At 44.2% G+C, this 27,311-nt stretch overlaps 2 protein-coding genes and 1 long non-coding RNA gene across 6 annotated transcripts in view; 1 reads left to right on the top strand and 2 right to left on the bottom strand.

The window, feature by feature from the left end:
* The window catches only part of Pgant2 (polypeptide N-acetylgalactosaminyltransferase 2), a 219,775-nt gene that overhangs the window by 99,605 nt on the left and 92,859 nt on the right, over positions 1–27,311 (top strand). The gene's annotated exons all lie outside the window — the stretch shown is intronic.
* LOC143217257 (uncharacterized) lies at positions 620–22,251 on the bottom strand. 2 transcript variants are annotated; one of them, XM_076441298.1, is made up of 3 exons: positions 20,170–22,251; positions 18,714–18,799; positions 620–886 (listed from the first exon to the last, which is right to left on the bottom strand). In XM_076441298.1, exons 1-3 carry the CDS (start codon positions 20,352–20,354, stop codon positions 879–881), a joined length of 279 nt encoding a protein of 92 aa, XP_076297413.1. In that variant the 5' UTR covers positions 20,355–22,251; the 3' UTR covers positions 620–878. The 2 variants fall into 2 exon arrangements, with proteins under 2 accessions (XP_076297413.1, XP_076297412.1); XM_076441297.1 differs by lacking the exon at positions 620–886 and having other exon boundaries at positions 18,559–18,799; positions 20,170–22,245.
* The window catches only part of LOC143217258 (uncharacterized), an 88,211-nt gene continuing 87,494 nt past the window's right edge, over positions 26,595–27,311 (bottom strand). The window contains exon 2 of the long non-coding RNA XR_013010759.1: positions 26,595–26,790. This is a non-coding gene — a long non-coding RNA (uncharacterized LOC143217258). The remainder of the gene's footprint in view (positions 26,791–27,311) is intronic.

A 27,311-nucleotide genomic window follows, 5' to 3' on the forward strand; every position in this document is an offset into this window, starting at 1 on the left:
CGAAGGAGGTGGCACGAAATTCAGTAGTATAAGTCAACGACAAGTCAGACGGTCGAAAATTTTTGAAAACCTCGAAAATTGATCTTTGTATTAGGAGAACATGATGTCGAAGGAGGTATTCGAATTTCAGTAGTACAACTCAACGACAAGTCAGACGGTCGAAAATTTTCAGAAATCTCGAAAATTGAGAAAGTATTAGGAGAACATGATGTCGAAGGAGGTGGCACGAATTTCAGTAGTACAACTCAACGACAAGTCAGACGGTCGAAAATTGTCGAAAATTTTTGAAAACCTCGAAAATTGATCTTTGTATTAGGAGAACATGATGTCGAAGGAGGTATTCGAATTTCAGTAGTACAACTCAACGACAAGTCAGACGGTCGAAAATTTTCAGAAATCTCGAAAATTGAGAAAGTATTAGGAGAACATGATGTCGAAGGAGGTGGCACGAAATTCAGTAGTACAACTCAACGACAAGTCAGACGGTCGAAAATTGTCGAAAATTTTTGAAAACCTCGAAAATTGATCTTTGTATTAGGAGAACATGATGTCGAAGGAGGTATTCGAATTTCAGTAGTACAACTCAACGACAAGTCAGACGGTCGAAAATTGTCGAAAATTTTTGAAAACCTCGAAAATTGATCTTTGTATTAGGAGAACATGAAAGTAAAGGAGGTGGCACTCTACAAGTGGATGTTTCGGGATAAATTGGTGGTTCAATAAACAAATACGCAGATATTCCTTTTAATTACATTGTCTTTATTGATTCATTGTAGATTCATACATAAAATGTGTGTATTGTACAATGTACATAACTTATATTCCAAATATATATGTATAACAAGAAATGTTGTCGGCTGGGAGGTTTCCGAAAATCTTCAAAAATCTGGAAAATAGAGTTTTGTATTAGTTGAATATGATTGCGAAGGAGGAAGCGCGAATTTTAATAGTAAAATTCAGTAGTAGAGCTGAACGACAAGTCAGACGGTTAGAGAAGCTCTTCGAAAGCGCTCGCAAAGTGCTCAGAAAGAAGGAGAAGAAGAAGAGGAAGGAAAAGCAGAAAGAGTCTGTTTCGCGGTGAGTAAGAGTGAGCAATGCTTATATGGCTGGGCCAATTATCATTTCGAGGGTAACTATCGCGTCTGGGTGGGTCCGGGGGTGGTCGGTTGGCGCCTAGGCGAATGAATCGCGATAATTAGAGAAAGTGTAGTGGCGGAGCTTGTTTAGGCGGCACATTGTTGCGGGGAACGAGCGGTACTTGGTCCGCGGCGAGGTCCAAATAGTGTGTGTGTGTGTGTGTGGGCGTGTGTTAGGGAACGAAGAACGGAACAACGAAACCCGCGACGGCTTTTATGCTCGTCTAGACTCGCGAGCCTTCTTAATGAAGACGGGGGCCTCTCCTCGTTCCATTATTCTTTCAGTTCCTCCTTTCAGCGCTCCTTCTTCGGTCGAAGCAACAGAGTCCTGGTAATTCGAACGGGAGGAGGCCAAGAAGTTTCGCTGCAGTCCAAGGAACCCCGGACACCGAGGAAATTATGATTACCGCGGCACGCGGCGTCATTCAATTTTCATTCAGTCGCCCCAGGGAAGAGAGAGGCCACCACCACCCTCTCTTTCTCCCGTGCTAGGAATTCATTAAACGTCCGGCGCGAAATTTTCTTAGACTCGCTTAATCTGTGAACCTAATGCAATTTACCCGCGACCCCCGTTCGGAATCCTAGGATGACAGTTTCCGGCTCGCGGGCTCGATCTGCTACCGGTCGTTTTGCGTTGTCGTTTCCCTGCGGCATGCGGCACGGCGATTCGATTGGGTTGTTGCGATTAGTAGACTGCGGATTTTATTCCGGAAAACAGGCGGAAAATGATTGTAAAACAAGCGAGAGGACAGAATTAATTGTGCAATGTTATCAAAAGCTGATGAAGGTAGCAAAAGTCATCGAACTGAACTAGCGCAATTTCGTTCGCAATCGATTAAACGCGAGCGCGACTCGCAAAGTAGTTACCGGAGTCGCATCTATTGCCATTATCGCGGTATTCATAACTGAGACGGCTAATTAAACCCATAGCAGCGTCCATTTTATCCGGCCCATTCCCTCCTGTCGCGGCTAATGATCCGCGAACCGACTTCCAATCCTATAATCCCTAAGTTCATCATCGTCCTGGAAAGTCTCCCACTAGAGTCGGCTTTCTACTGGGAAAATATTTTCGGAAAAGCATTTCGTGCGTTCCCGCAACACTCTCGGTATCATAAGTTCGTCCGGTCCCGTTCTTCCTCGAACCCGCGACGGATTATCGTGGATTAACCGGCTCGGTTTCGTTAAATTTTCGCCGCAACGGGAACGGAGGTGGTCGCCCGACCGCGGGCGAAACTGTTAACAATAATACGACTTAATGGTTCGCGAATGGATCCGGGTAGCTGCTTTAACACCGAGATCGTGCGAATTAATTCCGACATTAATGACGGCGAAGTCGAACGAGCAAGACAACGAGTACCAGGCTCGAGGACCCTGATTCGCGATGCTCAGCCTGGGAATTGTTCCTCGGCGTTACTTAGATCCTGTTGTATCACGGACAACACAAATGAATTATGAATTTGATGTCGGAACAGCTCCGAAGATTTCCATGGAGCTTCTCGAATGAATTTGCTCAATTATTTGTTGCATAATACGAGAGCCGCTTTGAACGTTAAATTATGTACAGTGCATGTTTATACAAAGTGACGCATAACAAAGTCGCGCTCTTTAGAATAGTCAATTGCGCGCGCTACGACCTCGAAGCTCTCAATGACCCGAGAAGATGAGAGTCGGACTACGTTCTCGCTGGGATCTCCAAGTTTTGTCATTAAAGAAGTTAATTCCGGATCACGTTCGACCCTGTTCCACACGATAAACAGCCAGTGGGGGGGGCTTCCTCTCTGCCGGAGATTTAAAATGTAGATGCGGATCTCGTGTGCTAGCCGAGCTCATGGCACCGGAGCGTTAACTGGATCAACCATTTCAAATGAAACATGAACGAGGAGTTGCTGAACACGGCTGTTCCCATCGAGACAATCGCCGAATTATTCCACTCTGTTCGGGAAAGTTAAGGAACAATTTTTCTTCAGCGAATCCACAGAAATTCAACGGATAAAACTTGCAATAAAAATAAAGCGAAGAAAATGTGATGAACGATCAAAATTTGCGGCGCAAAGAAGGAGAGCGAATGTACTATGTCTCTTTCTTTCCAATACGCTCTCCTTCTTTGCGTCGCAAATTTTGATCGTTCATTACTCTTTTTCCGCTTCATTATTTACCATTTTCAATCTTAATTTATTTCTAAACATTACTAGACTGCGAGAAGTTTCGCTTCTGCCGCGCTTGGTTTTCCGCGCGTATGTTTTCTTCTTAATATGAACATTAACGCAATGATCATCGTCAATGTCTCTGGGTAATTGTTGAATCATCGTATTTACACAAATTCCCTCCATGTGACTCTTTAAAAATTAAATAGCGTTCTTTTTAACTAATTTTTATTTTTATTTTTCTAAGCTAACGAACTTGGCCGTATTTCGTTTGATCTCACAACTTTTCACGGCCATAAGAACTTGGCTCCTGTTTACAGAATGTTTTTGTTGGGATTCGTATTTCTCTATACAGATAAAACGGCAAAGCTGAGACAATCATTCGCGCACACCTCGAAACAATGGCCGCGTGCTTCACGGTCCGGCGGTCGACTTGGCCAGATAAAACGCGGTGCAAACGAAAAAACAATATCCTGTTCGACACGGGCACTGATAACTGTGACGCGCTATAGAGCATCGCGTTTTCCACGAATGCGTTCCGCAACTGGGATTTTTCCATGGAAAATAATCTACGGTCGAGTTGTCGGCTTAATACGCGGCTCCCGGCATTAGAGTCATCGAAACGCGCGCGCGCGAGAGAGAGAGAGATGGAGGCGCGGATTAAAAAAATTGCAAAATCGATAGGGTTTCCATCGAATCGAGCGATTTTCGAGTGGCCCGGTCCGGCACGGCCAGGCCCGCGCGACCTATTATTTGCCTTCCAATTAGCACGCGAGCCGCTCTTCGAGTGGCACACGAGCCGCGGCGGAAATAACGAAAATCGGGCTGGCCGGGAAAAAGGTGTATAAGCGGAATTTCTAAAAGTTTCAATTCATGGAAAAAAAACGATCACGAACTTCGCCGAGCCACTTATTGGAAAAGAAAGTTCGATCCTTTAAGGTGGATCCTGCCGATAGCGTTGATGAAAGATGAAGTTCGAGAGGTTAATAATAATTTCGTTAAAGTTTCTTGATTGAGAGATTCGGTAATCGAAAATCTGCGATCCATCAGAATAAATCGCTTTGGAAAACCGTGCGATCGCACGTGAAACGATTAATGCAAATCCCGCGACGAATGATCAAGGAGCAGTTAGAAAGGTCATCAGCTGCATCTGGCCGCATACAAATCGAGGTTCCACAATGTAGAACGCGCTCGAGGTCCCCGAAGATTTCCCCGCGAAGCTCACGCACGTTGCTTATCACAATCATGCGGCAACTCCTTATTTAGAAAATCATTTTCGCTAGCGTTCTCCATTAGAAACTCCGCGGCCAACCGCGCCGCGTTGCACCTTACAACTCATCCTGACCGCTGATTAATCGTCATCTTCGCTCGACCGCCTTCGAGGATGGCGCACGCTGCGCTTTGTGCACCGTGTGCTCCGTGCTCCGGGACCCGCGTATATCGCAATTACCAGCGTAATTTTGGCGAAACAGTGCCGCGTTCGTTCGCATAATGCTCGGCGAAATGCTGTTAAATTATGCGGCGCGTTAACGCGCGGACCGACACGCACCACGATAAACGACGCGACGCGACGGAGTCATGGCAATTTCGAGGCCGTTTCGTTTTGCACGGGGCCGAAAATAAAGTTTGCGTCGTTCGCTGAAAATCTGCTTGCTCGTAATTCTGTTGTAATTAGCCCTGAACACACGAATGGCCGACACGGGGTCACCGCTAAAGATTCATTGTTCAAAATATTGTTTAGATTACAGGGTGACAAGAAATAACGGAGTTAAACATTTCTTATTATAATTCTGTCAAATCGACATATAGACCTTTAGTATTCATATATTTAAGAAGTTTCGAAGTGGCCAGCCTTTGAGCCGATTCAGAGGCTCAAACGTGTTTTCAAATTTTCGGCTATGGGCCGCAGCTCTTCTGGCGTCATTCGGTCCCACACCCGGCGCGGCGTCCATTCCGCAGATGCGATGAAACCTGGAAAATGGGATTTGCCACGGTTTTCGTGGATCAAGGGGTCAAAATCAACCAAGAAGTGTATCGACGGGACATTCTCGAAGCCGTCGTACTTCTGTGGGCCCAACAGCACCTCGGCGATCCGGAATGGACGTTACAGCAGGATTCCGCGCCGGCCCACACGGCGAAAACGACTCAGGAGTGGTGCAAATCCCATATTCCAGGTTTCATCACATTTGTGGAATGGCCGCCGTACTCACCGAATCTCAACCCGATGGACTACAGCGTGTGGTCGATTTTGGAGGCCAGGGCCTGTGCTCGGCCCCATACAAAATTTGGAGTCATTGAAAAAATCTCTGTACCAGGAGTGGGACCGAATGACGCTAGAAGAGCTGCGGCCCATAGCCGAAAATTTCAAGACACGTTTGAGCCTCTGTATCGGCGCAAAGGGTGGCCATTTCGAAACGTCTTAAATACATGAATACTAAAGGTTCATGTTATGGATATTATTATTTGGTTTTTCAAAATTCGTCGATTTGACAGAATTATAATAAGAAATGATTAACTCCGTTATTTCTTGTCACCCTGTATTAAGATTATTTCGAATCTAATTATTCCGGGTAGGAAGAAACGTATAATTTTCGAGTTCAAACGGCTCCGACTGCGAAGGGTTAAGCAACAAATCGATTGCCGCGCGTTTGTTGTAATTTCTCTCGGGTGGCGGGTCCCTTTTCGATGCGGGGGCAGTTTATCATCCCGCGGTGCACCGTTGTCGATGCGCCGGGACGTCGACCAGTGCGTTCGACAGTCGCGTCCAGCAGACATTGAAATTTTCACGAGCAATCGGATGCATTTTCGGGCTGCGGCCTGTGTCCGCGGAATTTTCCGCGAATTCACCGGACCATTTTCGGCAGGTGTACACCGGGATCGGGGCGCGGTGGATCGCAACAATGAATCGCCCGGATAATTGCAGACTGCAGGCGGCGGGCGGGCCGAGAGATCTTCGGGCGCAGTCCGTGCATAATTGAGGGCCTTAATTATTCGACTCTCGATCAGCTTTTTCCACGGTTCGGCTGCGCGCAGCTCGCGGAAAATTGCACTGCAAATAATCCGCTCCGGTCTTTTCGAATTTGCGGGCGCTGCGAATTCTGGCGAAACCTCCTAGTAGGGTGAACAAATTCTAAATTGATCGATTAATGAGTTTCAGTGGATGAATGTTTTTCTAAACGCTTCTTGAACTGTATTTTCAAGCCGGAAACAACGTCACTACGACTATACATTTTGTAAGGAAAAGCCGTATTTATTTGTAAAAAAAGCCGTAAGTACGCACGGATGACCAATTGTTTGAGACAGACGTGTTTGTCGAGTTTTAACCCTATAATTCTGTCAAGAATGTACCGGGAATCAATCGTTCAAAAAGCCCGCTTAAAAGGATGGTGAAATTCTTTTTGTCGCTAAGTTGGCACAACTGTCCTCTATACTCACGCGGAGTTTAAGCGTCACTTGTCATTTCGTTTGTTTACAGTGCGCCATTTTAACAGTTGATCTCAAGTGTGTTTTGTGATTTTTACAATGGATAAAAATATCGAACAAAGTATCTGCCTGAAATTTTGCATTGCAGATGGAATTTCGTGTGCCGAAGCGCTGAAAATGTTACATAAGGCTTACGGTGAATCGACTTTATCAAAAACACGTGCGTACGAGTGGTACAGTGCATTTAAAAGCGGTCGAGATGTGGTGGAAGACCTGCCTCGCTCTGGTCGGCCATCAACGTCTTCAACGGAACTTCACGTCGCTAAAGTAAAGGAAATGGTGACTGAAAATCGTCGTTTAAGCCCGAGAGAGATAGGCACTGAAATTTCTGTGTCTCACGAATCAATTCGTACCATTTTAAACGATTGTTTGGGCATGAAACGCGTCGCCGCTCGACTAGTGCCGAAAGACCTGAATTTTCTGCAAAAACTCAAAATCATTGTGAACGAATTTCTGGCTAAAAACTCAACAAATCTTATCGAGCAGCCACCATATTCCCGTGATACGGCTTCGGCCGACTTTTTTCTTTTTCCAAAACTCAAATTACCACTTCGAGGCACCCGTTTTCAGTCGATAGATGACATAAAGGAGAATTCGCGGCGAGTACTGAAGTTGATTCCAAAAAATGCGTTTAAAAAATATTTTGACGATTGGGTTATTCGTTGGCTTAAGTGTATTATTTCGAAAGGGGCCTGCTTTGAAGGCGATAAAATAAATTTGGATGAATAATACATATTTTGTGTTTCATTGACCAATTCCCGGTACTTTTTTGACAGAATGTATGTTCCAAGATACACCGAGTGCAGGAAAATGCAAGGGGGACCGGGCATTAGGTTATAACGTGCAATTTTCAGATCTGCAGCGATAGCTCGGGCTCCAGACGTGGGAGGTGCGCACGTGGTGCATGCTGCACTATGCACCGTGCACGCGCGACTCGCAAGCTGACACGCGCGCATGCCGAGACCTCCTGCACCACGGAATTGCACATTTCTATTTATGTAACCTTGTGCATATCTCCGGGGGGGGGGGGGGGGGCGTGTGTGCCGCCTTCGCTCGAAAGGTTACATGCACCTGGCGAAAAAATCGATTTTTCGAAGAAATTATGCAAATGCATCGCCCCTCGCGAAAGACTCGCGAACGAGCCACAATTCTTCTCGAGTTCAAGAGGTTAAAATTGTTAATCTCCCGCTGAAACGTTTCATTGTTCTCGTTCGATGAACAATGATGCAATATCGTTAATGCAGCGATGCATTTTTCCGAGTGTTGCAACGATTCCCAAAGCGGATAATCGTCAGCTGCCGGCGAGTGCTCGCTAATGCATTTCCGCGCGACGAAACCGGGGTGAATTGCAGGCCGGCCGTGATATTTTCATTACAAGTGCAGCGGAATTTATTGCAACGCATCGAAAGTCGTGATAAACGCCCGTCTGTTGCTGCAACTTTCCCTGTGGTATAGTTTGCAACGATTTATGCTTCTTATCTTGTGACCATGGCTCGAACCAGCTCGAACGGCTGTTCACGTGGGTTTGCAATGTCCCCTTCGCATAATACTTCGGCAAACATGTTTGTACAGAGCCGGAACTTTCCGTTGGATATTATATTTCGCTGTAATATCGTTAAATTTCGCATTTCGAAACAATATTCAACGCGCACAGAGGGCTAACTGATTTTTCGTTACATTTTTCACGCGCTGCGATTTTCTGCTCGCAAAACGTGCCACGGTATAATTTCGACGCTCCATAAACAGCGAGCAAGAATTGATATTTTCGCGAACGTCCGCGGCGAATTATTTTCGCGGAAACGAGATAATAATTTCGCTCTCTCCCTCCCGAGCGATCAGCCGTTTCGGCTCGGACTCGTTGTAACAGCGTGGCTGAATTGAATTTTATATCGCAAATTAGAATAATATTTCTGTTTTTCTCGTTGAGAGGCCGGAGAGAGCTGCGAGATCGCGATTCAACGAATCGTGGCGTCCGCACGGTTAATTTCACCGAGCGCGGCGCATCGATTGCGATCACTTCGGCAATTATTTCCCACTCGTTGGTTCCCCTGCAACGATCCTGGATACCGTTTTTACGATTCACGGGGGAAGGAAGTTGGGCATCTATAATCGCGATTATCCGGCTAATTAATTCGCTTTCCGTCCGTGCGTTATCAATTTGACGGCTAATGAACTGCTAAACTGTTTACGACGCGACGTCCCACAGTGCGGCGTTCTTATGGTCGGAGTGGACAAAAGTCTGTTCTTGACGAATTCTTATAGGAAATTTCACGCTGATCATGAATATACCATATACTAGGGGTCCTTGAATAGAATTTAACAGTTTTTTCCCTCAAAATACCGTTTTTTTCGAAGTTTTTTGAGTGTTTTTGCGTGAAAAACGGTTAAATTCAATTCAGTGACCCTTAATACATTGTATATTCGTGATCAGCGTGAAATTTCCTATAAGACCTCAACGTATGTTTCTTTTCTTTGAGATCACACTGTATATTCCAAGTGATGGAAACAGGGGTCAGTTAAGAAAAATTGCTCTTCAATGCATCATCTACAAAAATGAGGAAACATGACCAAAAATTCAATTGAATTTTATTCAAAATTGAATTTCAAATAATATTTTATAAACATTATAACAATAATAATGGACAGAATATATAGGTAACTGCACAATAATAAAGGTATGCCAATTTACATAATATAGGCCATAAGACTATACCTATGAAGTAGATATATATATATATATATATATATATATATATATATTCATAAAGAAATTACTATAATAAAATATATACATAAAGAAAAAAAATATACATAAAATATACAATATACATAAAGTCACTAATTACGTCTGTAATAAATAAACATAAATAATAAATTTTTACTCTTGAAAAATAAAAAAAACATTGCAATGCACCGCATTTATTTTATAAAAATAAATTCGTTTTTCTCTGTAACGAAATTAATACATAAAATAAATAATTGTCTACTCTAACAATCTACGTTCAAATTAAGAATATCCATTTTTGAGGTCACCGTCCCGTTGCATGGTGTTGCACCGCGTTGCATCAAGATCGGGCATGTGCGGCGGCTCGCCTCAAGGACGACTGGTCCAGGAACAAGGCCACGAACGTAATCGCGGCAACGATTAACATCCTGAGCTGGGTTACCGTTACCAGTACTCCTCTCTGCTCTCCCAGAAATTCCTCTCGCAAGAGAGAGAGAGAGAAACGTTTCCTTGCGCCGCAACAAAAAACTACCAAACGACCGAGTTTACGGACAATTGTTTCGCAGAACGGTCGATTTCCCGTACCTCGGAAACAATTCCCGCGTCTTCCTTCTCTCTTTCTCGTGTCTCTCCCACTCTCTCTCTCTCTCTCTCTCTCTCTCTCTCTCTCTCTCTCTCTCTCTCTCTCTCTCTCTCTCTCGAACTGTTCCCCTCGTAACTGTTCGTTTTATAATCTGCCATACGCGGGAATGTTCTTTATGGACAGACGTTCCGCACGGCCTCGTAAAAGTAAAGACTGCACCCGTAGACTGTCCGGCAACTGCGATCGCGTAAAAACGAAACAGCTCGTCCCCGTATCAAGAAATTATGTGTCACCACATTTTCCGAATAAAGATACGCGACGATTGCTTGCCTCTTTGTCTCGCGGGGAGCTTCAAACGAAAAACTTCGTCAGACTTCGGATTTTATGCATTTCTGACAAAATTGTTCAGATAAAGGAGGTATTTTCACGATCGTACTATTTGAAAGAATGGTAATTATTTTCACGGCGCTCGGGTTCGATCAATTTCTACACTAAATGAATATAGCTAAGAGAGGCATTGTTTTTCTCCAATAAAATAGCACTTGGCATCTTTGCAGATTCATATCCGAATCGGAAGCGTTATCTGGTTCAAACCCGAACCATAACGTTTCATGCCTCTCTTAGCTATATTCATTTAGTGTAGAAATTGATCGAACCTGAGCGCCGTGAAAATAATTACCATTCTTAAAAATGTTCAGAGTTCAGCAACTCGTTTAAACGAACTCTTAAGAGTTCGCAGCCTAATTGCTACAATATCGACCACGAGAGGAAGAATCTGGTAAAGCTGCGATCGGCGAGAGAGCATCGCATCGTCCGCAGATGTTTCGAAAATATCAAAGTTTATTCGAAAGGCATGAAACTTTTATATTTCATTCGTTCCTGGCCCCTCTTTCACCCGCCCTAAAACTCGACGTTTCGCGGGAAAGGGTCGCCCATAGAATATTCCTCAAAGTAAATAACTCCGAACGGGAAATGTTCAAAACAGACACTCGCGCTTCGCGCGACGTCTTTCGAAATACGCGTTTCGCGAAACCTTCCCGCGGAATGCTGCATTTATTTTCTACCCTTCAACTTCTTTTTTGTTTTCTCTCTCTCTCTCTCTCTCTCTCTTTTTTTTATTTCTCTCCCTCGTCGTTTCGCGTTTACGCGGTCCTCGTAAGCGAGCCGCAGTTTTACGCGACGCGCGCTAAACGCTGCATTATTAAGCTCGCCGAATTCGCCGCACCCGGAAAAACCAATCCCGCGATTTCCCCCAGGCGTACAATGTTGCAAATCGCCGATCCAGATGAGCGGAAGTCGGGACGACCGATTTTCCTATCCGGGTTTTATGTTGGACGGCCCGTGTTTGTGTTTGTCAATGGGCACGGAATTTCTGTGGTGGATAAATATTTTTGGAAATGTACTTTGTGGAAGAAAAATATTTTGACCACACCTCTCGTTCGAAGCTCTCGGCAAAACGACTGGAAAAATTCGTATTCGAATTAGAGACGCGGACTACCATTTAACCTGATAACTGCGAAAGAACCCCGCACTAATCGTATGGAAAATCTATCCTGGTAAAATCAGTTGGATTTTTCATATGTTGTAGTTTATGATCTACTGAACAAAACGTCTTTTGTTCACAAATGTAATGGACACAAAGCTCAATAATGGACAGTTATCGAGTTATAATCAGTCAAACATGACAAATTCGAGCTGGCGAATACTCAAATCTCGGGAAGTATTTACTTCTTTGGAAAAATGTTTGAAACAATAATAGTAGGGTTTCACAAAATCTGTTTGGTGGTGTCATTATTTTTGGATTTTGAATGACCCTGAAAAGATCTGTGAATAGAAATCCTTCGTGGTGGGCCTTTCATCGCCGCCAACGGCCTTCATGGCCGCTACCTAACACCTTTTATGGCCATTGGTTGAAAAAGTAACGGCCAAGTTTGAATAATTTAGCCCTCCATGTAGCTCTTTCAAAATTAAATAGCGTTCTTTTAAACTAATTTTTTCAAACGTTTTTTTCAATATTGCAAGAGGTATTTCTAAGCTAACGAACTTGGCCGTATTTCGTTTGATCTCACAACTTTTTACGGCCACAAGAACTTGGCTCCTGTTTACAGGATGTTTTTGTTGGGATTGCTTTTACCGTAACAAAGTCGTTAAGGGATGTAATCAACTTTCCGTTATTCCCACTTGCCAAAATCAATGCAAAACATTTCTATTCTGCATAAAGATCCGGTCTATTTGGTAAATAGAAAATGGTGGAACATTCTGACCATCCGGGCAAAAGAAAATGATTGAAACTGGCGAGTCAATCACGGTTTCCCCCTGAACTGATCAGTCCGAGAGTCTCCACAATTCGAAGATCCTTTCACCGGTCCGCCATTCTACGTCCTTTGTGTCCCTTGACAATGGTAATAGACGTGTCACGTGACGAGAGATCGGGATCTGCGGTAATCGAGTTACGTCGTCGGGGAGAAAGAATTAAAGAGATTCCATAGAAATCAACGATTACAGAAAAATTGACTCCGTTTGTCGGTGAACTCGCTTGGACGAAACTGAAACGGGAACTTTATTAATCGCTGTCGAAGTTCTTCGCTGTTCATTGTGCCGCGCTGTGCTCGAAATAAGTTTCGCGAAGCCCCGTCTTCGACCCTTCAAATTTTCAATGGGAAATGTGCGGAAGAAACTTAATCGGAGCCTAATTCCAATCCTCTGGACCTTTCAATTAATTTCAAGCCGCCGTGCAGATTCGCTGAAAATTTTATCGGACGATATCGCGGCTGGGGAAACGTTTGCAAACCTTTGGAAATCGCTTCAGGTTATTCTTCGCGGATTTAATCGAAACGGTAAAACCTTGAAATTGCGAATACCTCGAGATTGAACTGCGCTTTTATAAAATTCCAACAACATTTATTTTACATTTTTATTAGAACACAATAAAGTATGAAGTTCTGCAATTTTTCAACATAATACCTTTGCGCGAACGTCGTAAATTTCAGAAACAGTCTTCCGGCGAGCGACGTCAAAGCGGTTGAAACGTTTTCCGTTGTTTGAATACGGCCGAGTAAATAAAATTAGTGGTTTCCATCTTCTGAAAAATTACCGTTTGTTCCATTGTTGTTTCCAGAACGGCGAGGCCAGGCAAAAATGAAGAGCGCGTCTTCACACGCGAGTGACCGGCTCGGTAAACAATTTTCGCTGGGGAAAAAGTGTGCAAGAAAAATTGAAGCACTCTCGCAAAACTCTCGTAGGATTGTAAACGCGTTCTTCATCGGTGAAAGCAATTATTCGGCTGTGCAACGCGATGGAACGGTCCATTGATGGTCCGACTCTGGTCGGGCCATTTCTGGAGAATGCATTTTCCGTCGTTTCGAGCCGCGGTCCGACGAGAACAGTGTCGAAAAGCACAATGGCCCGCTTCATAATAAGAACCTCGCGGTTGATGAAACTCGGCGAAGTTAACCGGTTAACTGCGGTCGACGGGCATACACGTCAATCCAAATCTCCTTTTCAAGGATAAATTGTTAATTTTTTATCAAATGTAATTCTTCCTCGTTTTTCGTAAAATCTATGTATAATAGGACCATTTGCCCTGCGTTCGACGTGTATACTCGTCGTTATTTGATTTTCATTCCGCACTTTGTGGGGGACTTTTAAAACTAAAGAATCCCGCACTAATATGGAAAATCTATCCCGGTAAAATCAGTTGGATTTTTTAACCGACTTCGAAAAAGGAGGAGGTTACCCAATTCGATCTATTTTATCTGTTTAACGGTCCATTCTAAAATATGTTTTATATTTCTCAAATAATTTCTTTTATTGATTTTTATAAAGTTAAGATGGTCCAGAGGGCCCCCACGACAAATTGATTTTTAGTCGAACCATGCTCAATAAACAATTACGAGAAAATTTATAAATATTCTACCGAATAGCACACATGACTGAGATTTTGTTAAGATTTTTCAGATTATACAAACATATGTTTTTGAAAAACTTTTAACTCCCGAATGTGTTGCCGCAAAAAGACAAATATAGATATTATACGGCATACAGTCAGCGGCAATAATAAGTGGACACCCTTAAAAATCGCATAATTTTTTAGAAATTGGTACACAGGACTTGAATTTTTTTAAGATGTTAGACCGGCTAGTTCGCTAGAGAATAAGTAAACGAAAATCTAATACGATTGCAATTGGTAGGAATTATACAAAATTTTTAAAAATGATGTTTTGTCAACTTTTTTATCTGGACCTGTAACGATAATTTAAAAAATGCGTAGTCGGAGGTAAAAAGAAAGAGGAGTTGGAGTCGGAGTTGGAGTTAAGAATTTTGTCTACCGACTCCGAAGCCCTGCTTCGAACGCGAGAGAATGATCATTTCCGTTTCACAAAAATTCTCGGGGTAGAGGCATTGATATCAGAGTGACAAATGTGTTTTGGCCGAGTTTCGTGACACGGCCGTTTTGCATGAAAATCGCGGTCTAACAACAACAGTTGGTAAATTACTTCGCGCTAGACGGAGTTTAGGAAACGAACCAGGCAATGCTATTGATTTATCAAAGTTTCGAATCACGGCCGGCTCACTGGCCCGTCCCAGTCCCTTTTAATTGAGATTAATCAAGCGGGCCTTCAATTAATGCTCCCAGGACACCACCTACCGTTTAATTAAATTTCGATCGTGCGTGAGGGTGACACGCGGACCGTGTACAGGTCCGTGCGAAACTCGCGGTTGCGTTTCCGGTCCCCAGTGACTTCCGGTTTCCTGTGTTTCTCGCTGCAATATTCAAGCGTAGAAATTCACCGCGAGCCGACAAATTTTACTGGCATTGTTCCCACTTTCGACAAATATAATTGCCTACCGTTTGCACCGAGTCACGCAATAATTAGCCCCTCACGAGAAAATAGTCTTTCATCATCCGCGTTATTTGTGAAATAAATTTCAATATCTAGGTGCACGCGGTAGTGCACCAGCCAAGTTCTTGCACTAGCTCCTTTTACACGAAACAACTTAGCCGTTTTTTAGAGGCTTATAACTCGACACTGGAGGCAGACGGAGAGATGTAATTTCGTACACTTGTTAAATGCTATCATGTCTCAATATTGACTAAACATTAATCTTCCAACATTAGTAGGTTCCGAGATATAGGACCTCAAAAATCGCTAAATTTGTCACCGACTGACTGACTGACAGATCATCAAAACCTTTTGGGTACTTCCCATTGACCTACAAGCTTGAAATTTCGTACATAGGTCCACCATAACAAACACTCAAAGGAATAATTATCAAGGTTTGAAATTTTACACCTTAAAGGGGTTGTATTAAAAAAAAAAAACGAAATAGGTTATGTATGGAGAAAATGAAATATGCCGCTTTTCCCATAAGGAACCGTGTAAATTCCGGAAAGAATCAACTGCTCTCTTCAAACGTTCGTATAGCGCCATTCGAGGTAGTGGCAAAAAGCTCAAACTGGTAGATTACAATAAGGTAGAAAATGACACTAAAATTATAACAAAAAAAATCTAGGTAAAGTTGGGTCCTAATTCGCCGGCAGAGTGTTAATCTTTGATACCTACTTGATAATTGATGAAATTTCAACAAAAATTGATGAAATCCCAACAAAAACATTCTGTAAACGGGAGCCGAGTTCTTATGGCCGTAAAAAGTTGTCAGATCAAACAGAATACGGCCAAGTTCGTTAGCTTAGAAAAATAAAAATAAACAATTAGTTAAAAAGAACGCTATTTAATTTTTAAAGAGTCACATGCAGGGCTAAATTATTCAAACTTGGCCGCTACCTAACACGTTTTAGGGCTATTCGTTTAAAAAGTAACCATGTGACTCTTTAAAAATTAAATAGCGTTCTTTTCAACTAATTTTTATTTTTATTTTTCTAAGCTAACGAACTTGGCCGTATTCTGTTTGATCTCACACCTTTTTACAGCCATAAGAACTTGGCTCCTGTTTACAGAATGTTTGTTGGGATTTCTTTTTCAAGTTTACAAAAAATTCGAATTTTCCATCCCGGGGGAAGGAACCACCCCCGTTAACAGTAGGAACCAGCGTAATCTCTCGGAGGAGACACGGAGTCCGCTCTCCACTGGGCCGGAAACGGGCATTGTATACGAAACAATCGATGAAGACGCTTATCGAGGTTTGCTCGCTTTCTCGCGGACGATCGACCAAGCCGAGAAGAAGCAAAAGGGGAGAAGAGAAAGTATCGAGAGCGAGATAAGGAGCATGGGAAGATCCGGCAGGTCTGCGAAACGATGCTAGACAGCTTCAGCTCCGATTTCCCTCGATATTAACCAGCGCAGAATTACGTAAACGATGCTAAACGATCTGTGGGAACGTTTTTATTAATCTTAACCGCGAGTGCCCTCTCGCCGCGGCGCCATTCGAAGAACCAGATTCGAAAGGATCCCGGAAATCGTCTACCTGTACTCTTGCACAATTGATCTTTGCGTAACGCGGTCAAAAAAAATTGTTTAAAAAGATACTGTACATACCTATCTGATAAATTGATTTTATATTATGGAGAAATCCATTGATGCAACTGCCTTGCAGTTCCGTATAATTTTTCAATATTTCATTATTGGCTTTCAATGCGAGCGAAGTGGCTCGCGACAAAAATCCACGCTGAATAAATTAATCAACTCCTCGCCCTTTAGTCCCCCCCCTCGGAAACTTCAGCCGATTTTAAAATGATTTATTAACCGGGCACTTTGAGCGATGATTTTCCCTGTTTCATCGAGTTTTAAACAAGCCCCGGCTACTCCCGGTGTCGTCCATGCATCTTACAGATTTACAATCTCTTTTTCCGTCACGAAACTTTCACCGATGCCACGAACGATTCATTTTCCACGAACCCGCAGCCTCGTAATTTTTCGTATCGAGCTGCTTTTCGTCTGAATATTTATGTTAAACGGGAAACACGGTCGTCTAGTACTCTGTCGCTGTGCACACCTTTCCGTGGGGAATCTTGATATAAGCTGAAGATACCGCGACGCCTGCAGCAATTACATTGCGACGAAGTTTGCGGGTAACGCCAGCGGAAATTGTTATTTATTTGACGGCGGATGTTTACGAGGCTCGTCGGCGTTTAAGTTATTAACCGACGAACTCTTACCGCGCTAAATAAACCAGCAATGCGACGAGGAGAGCGGCTCGCAGTGGAAATGCCGGTGTCCCGTCGATTTGACCGTTTTTGCCACGATTTAACAGGGTCGTAAAATTATGGTTTCAAGGTTGTCGAACTGCTGTTTAATTATGTTAATCCACTGTGAAAGCTGCGGCCTTGTCTTTCAGCGGCGGATACATTCGTGTTTCTGATTTAAGAGTGATTTGATACTAACTGCGAAAAGATTCCGTTTCGTTTCTTTGAAATCAGCAGAAACAAACTGAATCGAAGGCCAGAAAGTTAAACGATGAATTGATTAAAAGGCCGAAGGATTGAAAGGTTAAAATAGTGAAAGGGGAAAGGTTCGCTGCGCAAGTTCCGGACAAAGAAATGCCTCTGAATTGAGAAAAAAATCTGAACAGTATACAGGTTTGAATGAGTGTGTGTGTACAGCGCGTGTTCGCAGTGAAATTAATTAGTGATTTATTTCGCGTTTCGAAATGAACGTGATTCTGCGAGTCCGGGAGGATCAAATTAGTGCATACCAAACGGGACAGTACCGAATACGTAGAATGGTAACAACGAACAATGTTTGCACTAAATAACTGAGTGTCGCCTATAGAATATCTCGTGTATTATATCAGTGCTATGTTTGGATGGATTATTTCTGCTACATATTACGGGTTCTCGCTCAATTTTCCTCGGATTTCTGGAATCATTTTACGCGTTTATGACGCGTAATGAGTAGCTGCCGTTTGATACGGTCAAAACATTAGAACAGTTTAAAAATGTTGTTATATTATTGGGTATCGGAATAAGTTTCCGGCCTTTTGGAGATGTCGTTGTACTTAAGTACCGATCGCGTATTTGATGGAACGTAATGTTTTTGAAACGTGTCTGTCTAAGCTTCGAAACGCAGTTAGTGGCAATTGTTTCGAGCGTGAAGTCAATTTTTCGCGTGAAAAATGTCAACTGTTGTTCCAAGCAAGCAGAAAGAAAGGTGTTATACAGGGTCATCCGTTTTTAAACGGCCAAACGTTAACCAGCTGTAGAGGACCCCAAATGGAACAACTTTTATATTTATTATATATTTACGGGGACGCGCGATGCTCCATCAAATACAAGATTTCGACGTAAGGGACAAAGATTGCGATGGTGTGCCAAAAAATTCGAAGATACAGATTTGCCAGCATTACTTGATGGAAATCCACGTCAAACATTTAAAGATTAAACGTCAAAAATTCAATTGAATTAAACGTCGATCGATCTACTGTTGGAAAACGTTTACACATTATGGATATGGTGTATACGCTTCTTTTCAACAAAAAAGGGCGGAAACTTATTCCCGTACCCAATATTATAAGAAAATAAATTTTTATTTCGCTCCAGTTTGTTGCAATTCAGGTAGAAAATTATAACCTTTCTCTCTGCCTGAACTTTGTGAATAATTCTCGCCGCTTAATGGCTTAAATAATGCTCGCAGAAGAAGAGCATCAATTCCCTTGATCACCGGTAATTGGAGGAAAGTACTTACGTAATTTTCGATCGACCCAATTTGCCATATCGCAAATGATCCACCTTTCACCGCGGCTCGAGCGTCGCAGTTTCATGGCTTCGGATCTAGGTTACACAAATTATTATGATACAATTTGTCAACTATTACACAGCTTCCGGAACAGAGGCGGACCGTCGGCGATCCGCCGGGAGCAACATTGTGCAACGGTTAATCGGCGATCCAGACAGTTCTCGGGAGACTGGTCCGGTGAAAGGATCTAGGCGATTCACCCTTAGCTAACATTGTAGCGAAGCATCTCCAGTGAAAGGTAATCACGCGACCGCGAGAGTTCACGGGCTACATTTTCCAGTGTAGTATAAACCGATCAGGCTAGACGATAATTTGGATCTCTGTCTTGGAGAAAGCGAGATCGAATTTCTCCGCGAAAAGGGAAATCATCCTTTCATTCAATGCTGAGCGAACGAGCAATAAAACGAATTAATCGCAGTAACATTACGAGCATGAATTCTATCGAACCGCGAATATTACGTAATCCCTTAAAGATTCCGTGCATTATAAATGCATAAGCACCTGCAGTTTAATAATCATGCTCGCGATGGCTCGCGAATTGTTTTAATTGCATTACGAAATTAAAAGTCGACTGAACCGTAAATTTCACAGTTCCGCAAAGATTTGTCCGAACGAATTGTTACACGCAAAATTACGAAATGAAATTCTACCGGACCGTGTATTCTGTAAATCTATTAATTCGAGCCACAGGGGCGGAAGATTTTGCGATTCGAGGGGTCGACAACTTTTATTTACCGTTTGCCATTCGTCTAATGGACACGGAGGAACTCGGAAGCGCGCAATTAATCCACTTTTAATAATTACGCGAAAGGATGCGAGCGCCATTTGGATCCCGTCCAAATTCGGCTACGACTTCGATTGCGGGGGTGTGCGAGGGGCGTCGATAATGACGACGTGACGGCGTTACCAAACCACCGGCTCGTTAGTATCGCACTCGGCGCAGGTGAGATGGAAATATTTCTGTCGAAAAGAGCTCGCGGAAATACTCGTTCGATCCCCGTATTTTGCGTACGGACGAAATCCGAAATGTTGTGACGCGAGCGAACTATTTTTCGCGGAAAACCTTTGCTCGGTTCTTCGCTGCGAGAGAGCTCGGCAAATATTGCGGCCTGTTTTCGGAACAATGCGTTTATTAACGCTGAAAGCAATAAACGAAATGGCGCGATTTTCCTGGCCTCGTGATTGCCGAACGCGTCGACTGTCCGTCTCGTTTGTTTCACGTGAAATGTAAATTTAACGTGACGTATTTTACATAAATTAACAGAGAGATGAATTTATGGGAGAACACTCAATGGAACAGAAATTTTATTCGAAAATTTTGTTGGCTTGTTCGTGCTTCACGTTGCGGAAATAAAGTGTTTTCTATCGTATTGGACGTTTCGTTATTTTGCTAGAATAACTTTACCTTGCGAAGTGGGCACGAAGAGTGAAAGAATGCTGGAAGTTTATCCGGGAGAAAAGTTGGGTTCGGCGAGGATGACGATTCACTTTCGACTGGAAACGTGACCTTGCCGAGTGCGTCGATAACGGCGTCGCGCCGTCACGCCTGGAGGGGTCGTTGAATGGCGGCGCCGCCGTTAGTATTCCCATGAATACGCAAGTTTGACGGAACTCGCTAATTCCAGGCTGCGGAGAATCTCTGAAGGCGCTCGCCAAGCCGTTTGACCCGGTCGACGTAGTAATGGCGGTTCGCGCAGACCGATAAGAACCGTTCGAAGTAGTCGAGTGCTCTTTAAGTGCCGTCTCATTGCGTTGTCCTGACACAAGACGTTCCGATAACGTTTTTACGCGTTGCAGTGCTAAACTTTGACTCGTCCGATGTCGAACCGACCACGCGTCACGTGTTTAAAAGTCGGGAGGATTTCTGGAGAAATGATAAATAGTTCGACCTGGTTCACAGCCGATCCTTGGCTGGCGATATTCGAAGATCCGTGAGCCCAGTTTCGGGCGCATTCCCGAAATCCGGCTGCGGTACCGTAATCGCGGTTTCGAGAGCAAACGAGGACGCGAGGATGATTCGTGAAAGGTGACCGGCGGAATCGGATCCGTTCTCTTTTTCCAGGTTACTTAACGTGTCGAGGATATTGCGACACATGCATATCGGTTCTCTCGCATGGTCGCACACCGTGGAATTTTTGGCTTCGTTTCGTCCTCCCATTTACAACGGAAAATGTGAAACGTCAAACAACATATCGAACTCGCGTTAAAACGTTGTTTTCATTTATTTTCCAGGTCACAATTTCGGAAAACACAGGTCGCAATTTATCAATGAATTCTCGAGTTTTTGTTGCTGCCTCGGGGACGACATTCGCCCTCAAAGGGTTAATTTACTCGCGCCAGTGCTTTGACGCTCTTTGATCCGCATCGGTCCACTAATTAACCTAAATACCAGAATATTCACTACAAAAATCCTCGAGTTCGTCTGACCAACTAAATTTCAGGTTTCTCGCTAAACCATTACCGTCACCGAACAGTTAATGTCGTCATAAATGCTGAAACAAATTCATTTACGTATGATAATTCGATTGAAAACGACATTCCACTCCACTGTTTTGTAACTCGTTTCGTATCTTCGCAACGTTCGGCGAATTTAACAGAGATTAGCATTGAAACAGATCGGATCAGTTTCGCAAGCACTTTACGTCGATCAAGATACGTCTCTACCATGAAACCAACGCCCAACCATAATTTGATACACTCGATGGAAAGAGGAGCAAGCTCCTCGGGCTAGATTAAACCATTCGAGCGTCACTTGTCGACAACATTTCCTGTTCCGATTAATTTATCGGGGATCGATTACCTTGCTATTTGTTCCAAATTAATTCGGATCAAGGAGCGTTTCTCTAAGCGTCTCTCCGGATCAATTCCAATCCCTCTCTCTCTCTCTCTCTCTCTCTCTCTCTCTCTCTCTCTCTCTCTATCTATCTTTTAATCAACTGTAGAGCACTGAAGTGTCCTTTCGAGCTTCGAACAGTCGCGTTTTGTTTTGCATTTCCAAAAGACGAATTTAACAAGTCCCCTGAACTCGGCAAAAATCGTTCGCGATTAATTTTCGTGTGCATCGTCGGAAGCATCTCGAGGAATCTGGAGAAACGTCGCGCGAGCGATAGCTCGCGTTAATTTCATCCTGCTCGCAGACCCGAGGAGCCGGGTGCCGTGAATTCGCGATATTAACGGGTGGCCTTCTTCATCGAATCTAATTCGCCATCCGCGATAAACGGCTCCCCCACCGCGCCACCGGGTATTTTTAATGAAATTCCACGATACGATCGCGATTCATAACCCACCGGAGCACTGTTTGGGAAAGAACTCTCGCGATCGTAGACGCGGCGGCCCGAGACAGGGATTTCCGTGAACGACGACAGCCGAGGCGGCGAGAAACTCGGCTTTAATTAAACGCCGCCGAGTTACATTCGGGCTTTAGACGATGATATTATTGCAGCGACGCGAGTCTGTGCGTTAATGAGTTTCACTTAGCAACCGGCGAAAGAACGCGCAGCTCTCTGCAACGATTCTCGGATCTGGAAACCGGAGTTTCGAGATCGTTATTTACTATCGAATAGACACAACTTCGCAAATAAAAATATTATTTGTATCCTCTGAAGATGAACAAGCGTGCACGCGAAGCTTGAAAATTATAGTGCCAGATTTTCAGAGGCGGGACCATGATTTTCGGGGCGGAAGCGTGTCTTTGAACAGCCAAATAGAGTTTCTGTGCTGCGGTGGTTCGATATCCGACGAAATCGCTTCGCGTCCGTCTAGATTCTGTCGTATCCTTTCGCAACGACGACGACGACGCCCCCGCTGCACAAATTTAATTACGCGATATGTAAATTAATCCAGTGGGGGCGAGAGAGGGTATGTCCTTTGGCCGAGCTCGCCTTTGAGCGTAAATTGCGGCCACGCGATAAAATGCTAAAGAGGACATGCATTATACATCAGAGCCGAGAGGCGCGGAACGCATCTTGACATATGTAATGCGACGGGATAGTGATTAAAAGGCTAAGCCTGCGTAAAACTGTGGCCCAATCCCCTGCGAGCGCAAGCCTGTCTACCCGTTACTGCGAACGAAGAAGACGTTCAGATAGCGAAACGGTGAAAGTAATACATCGGCCGACTGTTCTGAAATACGTACAACGACTTCGGACGTGATTTACCGGCGACTTCGGAGTTTACGTTCACTTTTCACGCTACAACGTTCGCAATGGGTGGCGGAGAAATTGTGACACTGGAGGAAATGAAGATTGCGTGCGAATAAATGGCCTGTTACAGTGGAATTAACGGGCCGCGTACACCCTGGAACGTGACGAATAGGGTCAAGGAATTCTTTTTAATACCTAATCGATCGAAATACTTGTCAGGCAAAAATCGAGCTGGCTCTAATACGTTCCGGGGACGTCTCTCCACCATCGAAACGACAGTTCCATTACCCGAGGAGGGCGCGAACAAGACAAAATTCTTGGCGTCGTCCTGGCAAACAGGCTGTAAAACTGCGACAGCTGCGAGCGTTCCTCAACTTTTACGTCGGCTGTAAAACTCCTGCGTGTCCCGGTCCCCTCGAACAGGCGCTCTAAACTTCTCCATTTTTTATGCGGCGCGCTGAACGGAGAGGAATAGCGAAATTCGGGGCATCGAATTGTTGCCGGTAATCAAGTAACAGATACTTGGACGCGAGAGAGAGGGAGAGAGAAAGGGATGAAGAATCTCTCCTGGCGCTTTGAGAAGAATTTCTCCAGGGATCGTCTGCCGAGGAGGCACGTGAAAGGAACGGGTCAGGAATACGACGAACTGGTCCATTTTCGTCGCACTGCGGGTTAAACGCTAGTGAAAGGATCCTTGCGGCTTGCCCGGCGTATTATTCAGCGTTAACTCCTGCTTGGCGACCGGTGTCGCAACGTTAATGGACTCCTCTGCACACTGGATTATGAAATAATTATGATCAGCCACGCAGGGCGTCCACGCGCCGATGCTGCGACACAAATGCCGCGAATTTTTGCGGGAACGTCATTTTATTAGACTGCGAATTTTATGCATTTATGACAAAAATGATCAAAGTTCAGCTCGTTTAAGAGTTCGCAGCCTAATTACTACAATATCGACCACGAGAGTGTTACGGATGACGAACAGGTGTTCAATATCATCTCTGGCAGGAACCGTCCTAGATAAACGAACAGAGCTACCCTAGATAAATCTACATAACTGTTTAGGTTAGTTTAGGGCCCAAACGTACGAACTGGTCGTTGACAAAATACGAATGTTCACTTAAAGGGTTCACTGACAAGTACCACCCGTCATTGCAGGGCTATATAAGCCCTTACATTTCTACTATCGTGGGCTAGTACTGTCGTAATTACGAATAGTGTCGCGTCGTGCTGCATCTCGGAAGTCAACTACCAGTGAGATCGGACGTTCGTTCCTTTTAAATCAAAGTTTAACCGCGTACAGATTCCGCGAGTTCGGTGTAAAATCTGTTGGGCGGTGACAAGGTTGCTCCGAGTCCCCCGCATTGCCAGTGCGTCAACACCGTGCATCTTAGCTTAGGTAATATCACACCTTTCAATTTCTTTATATTCTAAATTCAGTCCATTCGCGACACAAACACACTTGTAATACGAAATTCTACAGTAAGAATATATTTGTCTTCTTTGATAATCAACTCAAATTCATTAAACCCATAATTATCGTCCAATATCCTAACCAAGTAATTGAACGTCCACACATGATACAATCTTACCGCTCGGATTGTATCAATTAAATTATACTAGTTACGAGGCTTACTAATTATCCTAGCAATTCCCTGATTAAGCATCAGGTTCATTCGCGACATTACAATTGTCCAAACAGAGATTTATCCAACCTAGCGGCTCCCCAATTTTGCATTGGATTCGTTCGCATCCTAACAGCTCCCTGATTTCGCATCAGGTTCGTCTGTGCTATTATACAACCTCCTAGCAGCTCCCCGGTTTTGCATCGGGTTCGTCTGCGTTTGACTCCATTCCTAGAGGGTCCCTGACTTCGCGTCAGGTTCGTCCTCGCTGTCAATAATCCTAGCGGCTCCCCAATTTTGCATTGGATTCGTTCGCATCCTAACAGCTCCCTGATTTCGCATCAGGTTCGTCTGTGCTATTATACAACCTCCTAGCAGCTCCCCGGTTTTGCATCGGGTTCGTCTGCGTTTGACTCCATTCCTAAAGGGTCCCTGACTTCGCGTCAGGTTCGTCCTCGCTGTCAATAATCCTAGCGGCTCCCCAATTTCGCATTGGGTTCGTCCGCGTTCCTTAACTAACAAATTTATATCATATTCCTAGGGTAATAACCCTTAGCCGACCACTCGTGCTGCTCGCGGCCCTGGCTCGTAACACAATCAATGCAAACATTATTTATTTAGCATGAAGATGCGCAGTCTAGTCATTATTTTTCGGTCACGTTCTACTGCGCGGCTTTATCGTGGAATTTCTCGCGCGCCAACCGTTTTTCGAAAGTAGTTGGCACGCGTCGGAACGAAAAATTTGGAAAATCATCGTCGACAACGTTCTCGCCGCTCGCTCCGGCAGCGACTTTATGAAATTCTGAGGCAGCCCAGCTCCCGCATACCGTTATCGCAACGAGTATAATACTATACAACCGGGAGGTCGGCCCGCGCGAGGACAGGTTAGCGAAATTCCGCGCGGAAATTCTAAATGGCTCGACGACGCTATGATTTATGCGCCTGTGTACCCGACGGAGTCATCGTAATTTAGATTCTGTGCAGGCAACCGAGATCGATCGCGAATCAACCCACCCCGTAATCTCTCGAACGGGACGACGCGAGACCCTGTGTACGGAGTTTTGGTAATTACTCGGTGTCCTGCGAGGATTCCCGCGAAATAACCGTCTGCGCTCTATACTTCGCGCGAGAATGCCATTGGGAGATGCACCTGTATCACGATAAACCGCCTCTGATCATGTACATGCGTATACTTGGAATTGACGATATAATACGTCGACACGGTAGCAATTTTTCGCGATCGTACTCGAAACGAAATGCTTTGTTTCCAACACAATCGACCTCGCACAAAACTGCACTAAATCTCCATTTTTGATCGACGTGGAATTCGAAGATCCCCGCGCGCAATAAATCCACGAAGATTGGCAGTCTCGAAATCACACTTCCCGTGTATATATCCCGACGATCTAAATAAAAACACGGACAGAATGAAAAATACTTTTCGTTGCTTCGTTACGATTCTACATTTTTTACTCTGTCCGTGTTTTTCGCGGAAATCAACAACGCCCGTTGAAAAATCAATATACATTTTATCTCTTGTTAGAAATCCTTTGTTTCGGTAAGTCAGCCGGTTCTGCTCGTCGCGAACAGACTGTTTCTTCGGTTGGTTCGAGCGCGCGCGCGCGCGCTATAAATCCCGTCGGCGACGGACGGCCTGTCTGAAATGCACTATTACATTATGCCACCGTCTGCGCGTAATAAAATGTTGCTTTCCTGGGCTAGAATGTGGAGCATTCTCGCGGACATAAATTACGGGAGGGGGGGCGCGGGTGGAACGAGCCGGCGACGGGCATGGTAATATCGGGGCGCACTTTCTTCCACGTTCCACGGAAAAACAACGGCAAGTCGTCATCGTTTGATTACGTAAACGTGGCTTTTACTTTGGCTGTTGATTCTCGCGTACCTTTCAAATTCGACCCGCGATAAGAGCTCTCCGGTGTACTTGTAAAAGGAAGAGGCGCGTGAACATGTTCGATGGAGATTGTCTTCCGTGGAAAAAGGTCAGACACTCGCACCTCTGGCGAATGTCTAACCATTTTTAAGACGATTAAGAAGGATTTTAGGTGGTACTCACGATCACTGTTCTCTTCAACCAGGCTACCTTTCAGCGTCACTTGCTCTCGAAAGTCAACAACGAAGTCCTCCAGCCATCCACCACGGAAACGGTAGCTAAGGTCCTCGGGAACGCTCGTCCGTTTCCAATTATCCGTCCAGCTGTCCGTCCGGTCTTCCGGTTAGTGGCAAATTTGCCGCAGCCCTCTGTCAATTAATTGGAACTCAGTTAACGAACCCTTGAACAGACGTGTTTGGACATGTCGATGCATATGGAAAGGTGGCGATTGTTACCAATCCCCAACCTCCATTCAGAAGGTTCTATAACAACCAACAAACATGCACCCTAAATACACGCTCGCGATTGAACAAATAAAATGTTCCATTATACAGGGTCAAGTCCGTCAAGTTATGTCACCATTCTTTCCAGTAGTGAAATTAGAAAATGTTTTATACAAAAGTTTCTCAGTGCTTGGTGAGCTACATGTTCGCATATTCTTAAATCTGAAAAAATGATTTTATTTGACTTTTTTAAGTGGCACCATATGTGCCATTTGGTGACCTTTACTTTTTTACGTAAAAAGCATTTTTTCAGATTTAAGAATATGCGAACATTTAGCTCACCAAGTACCGAGAAACATCTGTCTAAAACATTTTCTAATTACATTACCGGAAATGCCTAAAAAATGGTGACATAACTTAACACTTTACCTACCGGAAGCCTATTC

This window comes from Lasioglossum baleicum, chromosome 16 (assembly GCF_051020765.1).
Source record: "Lasioglossum baleicum chromosome 16, iyLasBale1, whole genome shotgun sequence".
Taxonomy (NCBI): domain Eukaryota; kingdom Metazoa; phylum Arthropoda; class Insecta; order Hymenoptera; family Halictidae; genus Lasioglossum; species Lasioglossum baleicum.